This window comes from Melanerpes formicivorus, unplaced genomic scaffold (assembly GCF_026170545.1).
Source record: "Melanerpes formicivorus ecotype bairdi unplaced genomic scaffold, bMelFor1.0.p_v2 SCAF_95, whole genome shotgun sequence".
Taxonomy (NCBI): Eukaryota; Metazoa; Chordata; class Aves; order Piciformes; family Picidae; genus Melanerpes; species Melanerpes formicivorus.
The window spans coordinates 1,178,479-1,191,537 of NW_027142447.1; the positions used below are offsets into that span (position 1 = coordinate 1,178,479).

Genomic DNA, 13,059 nt, shown 5'->3' on the forward strand with positions numbered 1-13,059 from the left:
TGAAGAGCTTCTGGGAGAAGCAGACCTTGTGCAGGAAGGGGAGGCAAAGCCACAGCTGAAGAGCTTCTGTAAGGTGCATTATGCAGTATGTTCTGTAGTCCCCTTCCTGTGGATGTGTGGTCGATGAGGAAGGCTGCTGGGGATGGCTGGAGGTGTGGGTGCTGGCTTTTGAGGTTTGCAGAGCTTGCACTTGCACTGGAGGCAAAGGGATGGACTGCTGGCTCGGGCAAGGTGAGCTGAGCTCCCTGACAAAGCCATACAGGACAGCCTGGGACAGTGGGATAGCATTGCAGTGAACATGCCTCTACCATGCAAAGGGCTGCCAACATGTGAAGCCTTTTCCTCGTGCCCTGAAGGGACAGTGCAGCTGTGGGGGGCCAGTTTGCAGGGCTGTGGCACCCAAAGGGAACCGAATTGCCTCACCCCCCACACCCAGGGCGGAGGCAGCCCTGGGGTGAGCCATGCCCTGGCGGTACCCCGCAGCAAGCTGGCTGGTCACTGAAGTGCAGAGTTGCAGCCATTGCCCTGGGGGACATTTGCTGTGCAGGCTGCAAAGGGCAGGGAAGGCTTTTTGTTTTTTTCCTTCTTTTTTTTTTTCCCCCCTAAAAAGCCAAATGTAAGCAACAAAGAAAGAAGTCAAAGAAGTCCCACTCCTCCTTCTGTAATCCCTAGGTGTGTGAGATTTATCAGTATTCTGTAGGTTTCCTTAGTGCACTTACTTTACTTGATTTTGTAATGGTTCTGAAGTGGGGGGGGGGTGGGGGAGGGGAGGGGTGTTGGATATTACTGCCAAATAAATGAAACCAAACCTCAAAGAAACACAGCACACTTTGGTTTGTTTCTCACAGGCTGCCTTCCTTCTTTGCCTCTTGAAAACAACAACAATCACCAGCCAAACAGGAAAGCCTCAACAGCAACAACAACAAAACCCCCACCCCAAAAGCACAAACCAGCTGCCTTTGTGCACCTTGGTGCACAGGTCTTGAGGGGCATGACAGAGGTGAAGGCACAGCTGCCTCTGCTTCATAGATGGGGAGCCTGAGGTACAGCAGAGAGAAGTGGGAATGGAATGGAATGGAATGGAATGGAATGGAATGGAATGGAATGGAATGGAATGGAATGGAATGGAATGGAATGGAATGGAATGGAATGGAATGGAAATTTGCTGTCTACAACTACCTGAAGGGAGGTTGTAGCCAGGTGGGGGTGAGCAGAGAGGGCTGGTCTCCTCATAGTATCAGTACCATAGTGTCATAGTATCAGTCAGGGTTGGAAGGGACCACAAGGATCATCTAGTTCCAACCCCCCCTGCCATGGGCAGGGACACCCCACACTAGATCAGGCTGGCCACAGCCTCATCCAGCCTGCTCTTAAACACCTCCAGGGACAGGGCCCCAACCACCTCCCTGGACAACCCATTCCAGGGCTTCACCACTTTCATGGGGAAGAACTTCCTCTTCACCTCCAGCCTCAATCTCCCCACCTCCAGCTTCATTCCATTCCCCCTAGTCCTATCACTCCCTGAGATCCTGAGCAGTCCCTCCCCAGCCTTCCTGTAGCCCCCTTCAGATACTGGAAGGCCACAATGAGATCACCTGGGAGCCTTCTCTTCTCCAGACTGAACAGCCCCAACTCCTTCAGTCTGTCCTCACAGGAGAGGTGCTCCAGCCCTCTGCTCATCCTCCTGGCCCTTCTCTGGACACCTTCCAGCACCTCCAGATCCCTCTTGGAATAGGGGCTCCAGAACTGGAGGCAGTACTCCAGGTGGGGTCTCAGCAGAGCTGAGCAGAGGGGGAGAATCACCTCCCTTGCCCTGCTGGCCACACTTCTCCTGATGCAGCCCAGGATCTGATTGGCTTTCTGGGCTGCAAGTGCACACTGAGAGCTCCTGGTGAGCTTCTCCACCAGCACCCCCAAGCACTATCCTCTTGATCTCTACACTTTTAGGGCAGTACATCCAAATCCCTCCCCCTCTCCCCCCTCCCCCCCCGCCCAGTCACCAAGCTGGGAGACCTCCCCCCCACCCAGGGCTGTGGATCGGTACGTTCACACGAGCACTTCCCCCAGGCCATATGCCCTGCCAGAGACGGTAAGACGCCGACCCCGTGCTGGAACAAGTCTGGGCAAAGGAGCAGATCTTTATCTGCTCCTGGCACCCACTTTTGTTTGCCTGGCTTTAGAAATGCTCTGCGTGGTGCCAAAAGGCAAAAGTTAGGTGGCTTGGGTAAAAATACGGGTCAGTTGCAGAGCAAGAGAGCTCCTTCTCTCGGGTCTTCCCCCACCACACACATGGACTAAGCAGCTGTAGCAGTTCGGGAGGATTCTCTGACAGAAATTGCCGTTATCAGCAGGGAGCACTGTGAGTATTAGATACCTGCCTGATGTCCCTGGGAACTTCCTTCCTTTTGTCACTGAGGTTTTACTGCTGCTTTTGGATCTGTCTTTTCCAAATACTGTTCTCAGTGGCATCCTGGCCTGGATCAGGAACAGTGCGGCCAGCAGGAGCAGGGAGGTCATTCTGCCCTGTGCTCAGCACTGGTTAGGCCACACCTTGAGTCCTGTGTCCAGTTCTGGGCCCCTCAGTTTAGGAAAGATGTTGAGTTGCTGGAAGGTGTCCAGAGAAGGGCAACAAAGCTGGGGAGGGGTGTGGAGCACAGCCCTGTGAGGAGAGGCTGAGGGAGCTGGGGTTGCTTAGCCTGGAGAAGAGGAGGCTCAGGGGAGACCTTCTTGCTCTCTACAACTGAAGGGTGGTTGTAGCCAGGAGGGAGTTGGTCTCTTCTCCCAGGCAACCAGAACCAGAACAAGAGGACACAGTCTCAAGGTGCACCAGGGGAGGTTTAGGCTGGAGGTGAGGAAGAAGTTCTACACAGAGAGAGTTGTTGGCCATTGGAATGTGCTGCCCAGGGAGGTGGTGGAGTCATCACCATTGGAGGTGTTCAGGAGGAGACTGGATGGGGTGCTTGGTGCCATGGTTTAGTTGATTAGATGGTGTTGGATAATAAGTTGGACTTGATGCTGCCCAAGGAGGTGGTGGAGTCACCATCACTGGAGGTGTTCAGGAGGAGACTTGATAAGGTGCTTGATTGCAAGGTTTAGTTGATTAGGTGGTGTTGGATGATAGGTTGGACACGATGATCTTGAAGGTCTCTTCCAACCTATTCTATTCTATTCTATTCTATTCTATTCTATTCTATTCTATTCTATTCTATTCTATTCTATTCCATTCCATATACCTGTAACCATTCCTGTTGTGAAGATAACCCTCAACCCAACTACCAAACCTCTCTAACCTTTGTATAATGTTCTGAGGGAGGCAGAGCCAAATTAACAAATAAATAGATGTTAATTTCTCACCTTATTCATAGCACCTTTAGATATTGATGAGCATTGGTAAGAGCCCCTCTCAGCCTTCTCTTTTTCAAACTAAAGAGCCCCAAGTCTCTCAGCATCTCCTCATAAGAGAGCTGTTCCAGTCCACTCATCTTTGTGACCCTCTGTTGGGCTCTCTGTACTACTTCCCTGTCTCTTGAACTGGCAAGCCCAGAACTGGACACACTATTCCACATGCCTCACCAGGGCAGAGCAGAGGAGGAGGAGAATCTCCCTTGACTTTCTGGCTACATTCTTCTTAATGCTACCCAGAATACTGCTGGCCTCCTTGGCCACAAAGCTGCATTTTGTAGCCAGGAAGGGGTTGGTCTCTTCTCCCAGGCAACCAGCACCAGAACAAGAGGACACAGTCTTGAGCTGCACCAGGGGAGGTTTAGGTTGGATGTTAGGAAGTAGTTCTTCATAGAAAGAGAGATTGGCCATTGGAATGTGCTGCCCAGGGAGGTGGTGGAGTCACCATCCCTGGAGGTGTTTAGGAAGAGACTGGATGAGATGTAGAGAGCAATAAGGTCCCAGTAGCATAGGAAAGGAGTAACTCAGGTGGGTAAGGGAAGAGCAACTGATGCCACCTTCCTGGACTTGTGCAAGGCCTTTAGCTCTGTCCCACACAATATCCTGGCCTCTAAAGTGGAAGAACATGGATTTGATGGATGGACTGCTCTGGAAAAAGAATTGGCTAGATGGCTGCTATCAGAGTTGCAATCAATGGCTCAGTGTCCAAATGCAGACCTGGGATTAGTGGAGTCCCTCAGGGATTAGTACTGGGACTGGTGCTTGTCACTGACAGGGACAGTGGGATCAAGTGTACCCTCAGGAAGTTTGCCAACACCAACTTGTGTGGTGCAGCAGACAGCTGGAGGGAAGGGAGGCCATCCAGAGGGACCCTGACAGGCTGGAGAGGTGGGCACAAGCCAACCTCATGAGCTTCAACAAGGCAAAGTGCAAGGTCCTGCATCTGGGTCGAGGCAATCCCAGGCACAAATCCAGGCTGGGTGATGAGTGGATTGAGTGCAGCCCTGCAGGGAAGGACTTGGGGGGGTGGTTGATGAGGTACTTGACATGAGCTGGCAGTGTGCACTGGCAGCCCAAAAAGCCAACGGTACCCTGGGCTGCATCAAAAGGTGTGTGGGCAGCAGGCAAGGGAGGCAATTCTGCCCCTCTTCTCTGCTCTTGTGAGACCCCACCTGGAATATTGCATCCACCTTTGGAGTCCCCAGCACAACAAGGACATGCATCTATTGGAGTGGGTCCAGAGGGCCACAAAGATGGTAAGAGGGCTGCAGCACTTCCCTGAGGACAGGCTGATGGAGCTGGGTCAGTTCAGCCTGGAGAAGACTCCAGGAAAACCTTATGGCCACTTTCCAGTACCTGAAGGATGGCTACAGGAAAGCTGGAGAGAGACTGTCAGGGTCTGTGGTGATAGGACAAGGGGCAATGGTTTTAAAGTAGAGCAGATGGACTTAGACTGGACATTAGGAAGAATTTAAGGGCAGTGAGATACTGAGACAAGTGGCCCAGAGAAGTTGTGGATGCCTTATCCCTGGAAGTGTTTGGCTGGATGAGGCTTTGAGTAGCCTGGTCTAGTGGGAGGAATCCCTGCCATGGGGTTGGAACTAGATGATCTTTAAAGTCCCTTACAACTCAAGCCGTTCTATGAAAGCTATAATCATTTGGTAGCATCATTTGGAGGCTGCTACCAAGATCATAGCATCATAGAATCAGTCAGGGTTGGAAGGGACCACCACAAGGATCATCTAGTTCCAACCCCCCTGCCATGGCCAGGGACACCCCACACTAGATCAGCCTGGCCAGAGCCTCAGCCAGCCTGGGATTAAACGCCTCCAGGGACCCCAACCACCTCCCTGGACAACCCATTCCAGGGCTTCACCACTCTCATGGGGAAGAACTTCCTCCTCATCTCCAGCCTGAATCTCCCCACCTCCAGATGAACCTCCTCATCTTTCTGTTGTGGCTTCAGAAGTGGCATCTGTGGCTTCAGATGTGGCAGTGAAGTTGATGAGACATCAGGAAATGCTGTTGAATGTCAAGGTTAGCAAAGAGGAGGAAGCTGCTTCCTTGATGACCAGTGGAGTAGCTGTTGGGAATAGACCACGTATAGTTCATCCTACCCCAAGATGGAAGAATTGGTTGGTGGTGACCCTCTTGAGGTCCCTTCTGTTTCTGACACAGCCTTAGGAAGACAGGGCTGCATGCCTCATGCTATCTTTGCTGATCTGAAGGATGAAATGGTGTCACAGAACAGGAGGGGATAATGGCTTACCATTCGTATCTCCCATAACTGTAATGAGCTTGGCCACTTCACTGTGGGCTCTCCTGTGCACGTGACAGCCCAACAGAAGCCTGCCTCACTTTGGTTCACTTGGTGTGCTCCTTCCAAAGCTGCCTTAAAAAAGAAACCAAACCCAGACATTGCCTCTTAGATGTCACTTTTCACACCATATGGCCTCTTTAGCATGCACCACCTGCTGCACAAGCAGCCTGAATGGTGGTGTCCCTTGCCAGTCGCTGCTCAACTGCAGTGGGGCTGCTTCCTCACTTTGCTTTCTGCTGCTAGAATTTCCCAGGATGTTCAGCAAATGGAAGGAAGTGTCAGCCACGAGTTGAGCTAGATGGCACTATAAATACTTTGCCTTGTGCATCATGCATACTTGCCAAGGGGAAATTATTTTGGGGGGAGAGAGAGGAAGAGCAGGAAGGCTGTTGCCTGCCTCTGGGGTGAAAACTCCAGCCTGTCTGTGGAGTTAAACACACTGAATCATCATAGAATCAATAAGGTTGGAAAGGACCTCAAGGATCATCAAGTCCAGCCTGTCACCCAACACCTCATGACTACTAAACCATGTGCCACGTCCAGTCTCCTCTTGAACACCTCCAGGAGTCACCATCACTGGAGGTGTTTAGGAAGAGTCTGGGTGAGGCACTTGGTGCCATGGTTTAGTTGATTAGATGGTGTTGGATGATAGGTTGGGCTTGATGATCTCAAAGGTCTCTTCCAACCTGGTCTATTTTTCTCTTCTCTCTTCTCTTCTCTTCTCTCTTCTCTTCTCTCTTCTGCTCTCTTCTCTTCTCTTCTCTCCTCTCTTCTCTCCTCATCTCTTCTCTCCTCATCTCTTCTCTCCTCATCTCTTCTCTCATCTCTTCTCTCCTCTCCTCTCCTCTCTTCTCTCATCTCTTCTCTCCTCTTCTCTTCTCTCCTCTCCTCTTCTCTTCTCTCCTTTCTCTTCTCTTCTCTCCTCTTTCTCTTCTCTTCTCTCCTCTTTCTCTTCTCTTCTCTCCTCTTTCTCTTCACTTCTCTCCTCTTTCTCTTCTCTTCTCTTCTCTCCTCCCCTCCCCTCCCCTCTCCTCTCCGAACCTCTCCTCTCCCCTCCCCTCCCCTCCCCTCCCCTCTCCTCTCCCCTCCCCTCCCCTCTCCTCTCTCCTCTCCTCTCCATTCTGTCCAACCCCTCTGCTAGAATGTACCACACAGGAACACCTCCAGGTGTAACTCCTGCCTTAAGAGCTGTCTTTTCACATCCAAACAAGGAGATACATCAAGACACCTATGTGGAGGCACTTCTGCTTTGGTCTGCAAGGCCCAAAGCAGACAGCCCCTGGTCAACACGCTGGCCAATCCCGAAGGCACAGGCCAGACCCTGCCACCAGCAGCCGCAGAGGCCTTGGAGCACAGTTTGGGCACGGAATGCCCGAGGACGAGTGGGAAAAGCTAGAGGAACCTTAAATGTTTTTCAGCCAGAGGGCTCCGGAGCCGTAGCGTGGCCCGAGCCCGGCGAGCCTGCTGCACAACCCTTTGCTGGGAGCAGGGGCCACCGCCAGACCCCGCCGCAAGGGGCTGTAGCGGTGCCCCCGGGGGCGCTGGCGGCGCGGCCGTGACCTGCCCCGCCGCTGCGGGGGGTGGGTGCCCGCCTGCTCGCGGCGCCCCGCACGCGCCCTCCTCCCGCCTCCGCTCTCCCCCTCGCATGCTCGTTCCGGGGCCTGGGCAGAGCGCGCGCTCCCCCCGCCGCACGCCCTCGGGAGCCCCGCAACCTGCATAGGGAGCGCTCGCCCCCTCTCCGCGCTCTGCCCGGGGTCAAGCATGTGACAGCGGGCGCGCGGCGCGGGGGCGGGGAGGGGGCGGTGTGGCTGTTCAGATGGCGGGGCGGGGCGCGGCGCGGGAGCTCCCGGGATGACGCAAGGGCAGCGGCGCGGAGACGTCCGTGCGTGCGAGCGGTATGGCGGCGGCGGGCGGCGCGGCCCAGGAGCCGCAGGCAGAGCCGGAGCCGCCGCCGCAGCGGCGCGGCCTGGCGGAAGGCGACGAGACGGCGGAGCTGGCGGCGGAGCTGGCGGCGCGGCGCAGCGCGGAGACGCGGCAGCTGGTGCTGTCGCCGCGGCGGCTGTCGGGCCCGCTGCCCGCCGGGCTGTCGCAGTGGTTCCCCGCTCTGGAGGTGCTGGACGTGAGCGGGACGGGGCTGGCGGAGCTGGGCGCGGAGCTGCTGGCGTTACCGCGCCTCCACACGCTGCTAGCTAAGAACAACCGGCTGGGCGGGCCCGGTTCGCTGCCCAAGGGTCTGGGGCAGGCCGCGCTCAGCCGCTCCCTCCGCGTCCTCAACCTCAGCGGGAACCGCTTCCCCGAGGTGCCGCCCTCCCTCTTCGGGCTGCGTGGGCTGCGGAGCCTCAGCCTCGGCGGCAACCGCCTCCACGGCATCCCGCCCGACATCCAGGAGCTCCGCAGGTGAGGGCAGGGCCCCGGGCGGGACGGGCCCGCCGGGTGGGATATGCCCTCCGCGGCTGCGGGGCCGGGCCTTTGCCCCCGGGGTGGGGAGCGGGGAGAAGGAGAGCCCCGGCGCCTGCCAGGCAAACCCAACCAGATTTTCTAGCCGAGAAGCGAGGCACCGCCGGGTAGCGCACTTGATGTGTCTCTCCTGCTTGTTTTGTCCGGCCTCAGATGTGCCTGAGGCTGAGGCACCGCAACTCGAAGCCGCTCTTCAGGTGGACCCTGCGCCTCCCGCACTCGCCCCACGGGCAGCTCGCTGAGGATTCCTCAGCCCCTGGGCTGCTTTGGTGCAGCAGAGGCTCTCCCGGTGACAGTGTGTTAACGTGCTGGAGGCACACCGTGGCAAGAGGAAGATAAATCCCTGGTCCCGTTCAGCTCGTGGCTGCACAGTGGATTGCACAGGGGAATAAAGGTCTGGTTGTGGTTACATAAACAATGAGCTCTTTCTGCTGATGCAGCTCCAGGCTCATCAGAGTGCTTGCTGGCACGACTAGGGGCTTTTTTTCTGCCTGTCTGTCCAGCTCATAAAGATCTGATGGATCAGCTGAGAGGTCTTCTGAAGCATAGGACCCTAGGCTGTGCTTGGGTGCAGTGGTACTGAACGTGGAGCTGGATCACACCACGTAGGAACATATGGCTGACCCACAGCAGCTGATGGGGTGGCATTGGAGAATGGATCTTAGCTAAGGCTGATCATTGATTGTCTGTGTTGACAATGAGGCTCTGGCCAGGCTGATCTAGTGTGGGGTGTCCCTGGCCATGGCAGGGGGGTTGGAACTAGATGATCCTTGTGGTCCCTTCCAACCCTGACTGATACTATGACCTGGGATAGATAGTTCTGAAGCCTGCATCCTTCTGGGCAAGCTTTAGTCTGTGTTACATGCTGGGCCTTCAGTGTGTTCTGCTGGTTTCTTGAGCCTCAGACTAGTCCTGTGTGTCTCAGTGCTAAGACATTGGGTCTGAACTTCCTTCACTCCAGCTCTTTGCTAAGGAGCTAGCCAGTGGCAGCCTCTCTTAGACAAATTCCAGCAAGCTTGACCCTAAGTAGCTGGATTTACCCTGATGGCTCAAGAGAGCTGCATCCAGTGGAAGCACAGGGTGTGTGGGTTATGTTTCCTGTGGCTCTCGCTTGGAGGTACCAGAGCTGAAAATGGGTGTGCAGCTTTTGCCTAGATGGCATAGCATGGATCTGTTGAGGATCTGGTGCAACTCTGGGTTAAGCTAAGTTTGAGGCATTCTGGGTGCTGGAGAGGGCCCATGTTCTCCATAGCATAGTTGAGATGCATCCAGGGCTGGGACTGCCATTAGGAGGAGGAGCCTTAGCTTTTGCTCCATTCAGGAGCAGTTGCTTTAGGGATAAGGGAGGAAATAAGGCCAGTGGCAACTTCGTGGGAGAGGAGGCCAGTGGAGGAGTGCAGATGTGTGTGGGAGGTGATCCACATTGCCTCTGTAGCATGCCTGGTTACATTCAGGATGTGGTTGGGGCATTATTGTGCTTATCTCTGAGGCAGAGGTTCCCTGCTGCTGGTTACACACTCTGTGGTTTCTCTCTCTCTTTCTTATCCTGCCCCCAGTCTCTTCCTAAACACCTCCAGGGATGGTGACTCCACCACCTCCCTGGGCAGCACATTCCAATGGCCAATCTCTCTTTCTGGGAAGAATTTCTTCCTGACATCCAGCCTGAACCTCCCCTGGCACAGCTTGGGACTGTGTCCTCTTGTTCTGGTGCTGGTTGCCTGGGAGAAGAGACCAACCCCCACCTGGCTACAACCTCCCTGCAGGTAGTTGTAGAGAGCAATGAGGTTTCCTCTGAGCCTCCTCTTCTCCAGGCTAAGCAACCTCAGCTCCCTCAGCCTCTCCTCACAGGGCTGTGCTCAAGGCCTCTCCCCAGCCTTGTTGCCCTTCTCTGGACACCTTCGAGTGTTTCAATGTCCTTCTTAAACTGAGGGGCCCAGAACTGGACACAGGACTCAAGGTGTGGCCTAACCAGTGCTGAGCACAGGGGCAGAATGACTTCCCTGCTCCTGCTGGCCACACTATTCCTGATGCAGGCCAGGATGCCATTGGCCTTCTTGGCCACCTGGGCACACTACAGGCTCATGTTCAGCCTACTGTCAACCAGTACCCCCCAGGTCCCTCTCTACCTGGCTGCTCTCAGCCACTCTGCCCCCAGCCTGTAGCTCTGCATGGGGATTGTTGTGGCCAATGTGTAGCTCTCTTCACTCAGATGTGTTAAAGCAGGGTTCTTGTTTATCCTCTTCTGCAGCTTTTTTTGGGATGGTTGTGCTTGCTCCCCAGAATGACAGCTCTGAGAGGGCAGGGGCAGGCCACTGGGCTGTGTGTTTATCATTACAAAGTGATGTGTCAGGTAATGAAACTAGACAAGACCCAGCTTGTGTCTGCCACCCACGTCATCACTGCCAGCTCCTTGAACTCCTGCTAACCTGTCACCATCCTACAACTGAACTTTAGCTCCAGATAGTGAATACCTGCTCCAGCAGGGCTGTCAGCCTCTTCACCACTGTGCCATCAGTGACTCCTCTGTATCTGCGACTGCTCAAGCAGCAAAAGGTGCAGCAGGCTTGCTTGCCAGAGCATGGAGAAAACAATGCTTCCTAATCTAATGTTCTTCCAGGGAGAATCCTGAATCTGCTGGCTAGGAGCCAGATAACCAGTGACCTGCCACCCTTGCCTAAAAGATAGTGAGGAGCTGTTGGAGAGGAGCTGGTGCCAGCCCCTCCTGCCTGCTAACGGGGGTGGTGGCGGCAGCGTGAGCACACGTGGTGTTGCAGTGAGTGAAAGCAGCCTGAACACAAAACAGAGCAGAGCTGGCTGTTGTGGCAGGGCAGCACAGAGACACCTGCTCACTTCTGAGCTCTGGGTGGGCTGGGAGGTGGGGCCTGGTGTAGGTGTTTGGGCTTCTGTTTATCTCAGAGCTGAAGCTGTGAGTGTCTGTGGTGCTGCTGCTGGCAAGCCAAGACTCTGAGCCCTTTTCCATATGCAGCTCCCCATCATCAGTACATTTGCAGACACCAAGCTGGGGGCAGGAGTTGATCTGTTGGAGGGTAGGAGAGCTCTGCAGAGGGACCTCGACAGGCTGGACAGATGGGCTGAGTCCAAGGGCAGGAGATTGAACACATCCAAGTGCCAGGTTCTGTACATTGGCCACAACAACCCCATGCAGTGCTACAGACTGGGGTCAGAGTGGTTGGAGAGCAGCCAGGCAGAGAGGGACCTGGGGGTGCTGGTTGATGGTAGGCTGAACATGAGCCTGCAGTGTGCCCAAGCAGCCAAGAGGGCCAATGGCATCCTGGCCTGCATCAGGAACAGTGTGGCCAGCAGGAGCAGGGAGGTCATTCTGCCTCTGTACACTGCACTGGTTAGGCCACACCTTGAGTCCTGTGTCCAGTTCTGGGCCCCTCAGTTTAGGAAAGATGTTGATTGCTGGAAGGTGTCCAGAGAAGGGCAACAAAGTTGGTGAGGGGTTTGGAGCACAGCCCTGTGAGGAGAGGCTGAGGGAGCTGGGGTTGCTTAGCCTGGAAAAGAGGAGACTCAGGGGTGACCTTATTGCTGTCTACAACTACCTGAAGGGAGGTTGTAGCCAGGTGGGGGTTGGTCTCTTCTCCCAGGCAGCCAGTACCAGAACAAGAGGACACAGTCCCAGGCTGTGCCAGGGGAGGTTCAGGTTGGATGTTAGGAAGAAGTTTTACACAGAGAGAGTGATTGCCCATTGGAATGTGCTGCCCAGGGAGGTGGTGGAGTCACCATCACTGGAGGTGTTCAGGAGGAGACTTGCTGGGGTGCTTGGTGCCATGGGTTAGCTGTTTGGGTGGGTTGGATTGGTTGATGGGTTGGACACAATGATCTTGAAGGTCTCTTCCAACCTGGTTTGGTTTATTCTAAATAACAGAAACATTTCTTGTGTCTTGTGGTGTCAGACCACAGAGCAATGCAGGCAGCACTTTCACAGAATGCATTCCTCCTGCTGGTATTAGAGTTCCTGCAGCCAGTGGTTCTCTTCTTCCAGTGACCCTGACAGCTCCCCATTTGCTCCAGTCATTGGTTATGCAGCTGAGCAGAGCTGCAGAGGTCTAGAAGTGTTTCTTGTGTTTCCAGGAAATAGCTGAACCCTGGTAAGAATTTTAATGTCTTTTTTAAGGAGGATTTTGGTAACAGCCTCAGTCTTTCCTCTGCAACTCACGAGTTCCCTGTTGTAGTTTCTGAAGAGGTAGCTCATCAGTTTTAGTGCAGGCCAGGAAATAACAGCAGGTAAGGAGCCTGTGTGGTTGGCAGAGTTGAAAGAAGAGAAAGCTGATGAGTCTGATCTGCTGAAGCTGAAGGGACAGCTACAGATGCAGAGACCCTGGAATGAGAGACAGGTACCATGTGGTGTTACTCCAATGAAGGTAGTAAACCTGCAACTTTGCAGAGAGCTGGGGTCAGGCACTTTGTGAACGTTTCCATGGCATCATCCTAGTGATTTGGTAAGAAACACAGACCTGTTGCTGTCTTGTCATACTGCTCCCAGTTTCAGCTGTCTGCCCCATCCTTGCCCACACAAATCTGTGTGGTGCAAGATCATGCACAGAATGTAAGTGCCTTTCACCTGGTTATAGAATACATAGAATACACCAGGTTGGAAGAGACCTTCAAGATCACCATGTCCAACCTATCAACCAATCCAACACCACCTAAACAACTAACCCATGGCACCAAGCACCCCACCAAGTCTCCTCCTGAACACCTCCAATGATGGTGACTCCACCACCTCCTTGGGCAGCCCATTCCAATGGGCAATCACTCTCTCTGTATAGAACTTCTTCCTACCTTCTAGTCCATTGTAGAAGTCCCATCTATAGATGTCCTGGTGCTTGAAGTTTCTTTCATGTGGCTTCATA

The 13,059-nt window shown here is 54.4% G+C and overlaps 1 protein-coding gene across 1 annotated transcript in view; it reads left to right on the forward strand.

Annotated features, from left to right (window-relative positions):
- The first annotated feature begins 7,566 nt into the window (after positions 1 to 7,566).
- Positions 7,567 to 13,059, forward strand: part of LRRC58 (leucine rich repeat containing 58) — a 30,853-nt gene continuing 25,360 nt past the window's right edge. Inside the window, exon 1 of the mRNA XM_068165969.1 lies at positions 7,567 to 8,119. Coding sequence (XP_068022070.1) covers positions 7,620 to 8,119 — 500 coding nt within the window. The 5' untranslated portion in view covers positions 7,567 to 7,619. The remainder of the gene's footprint in view (positions 8,120 to 13,059) is intronic.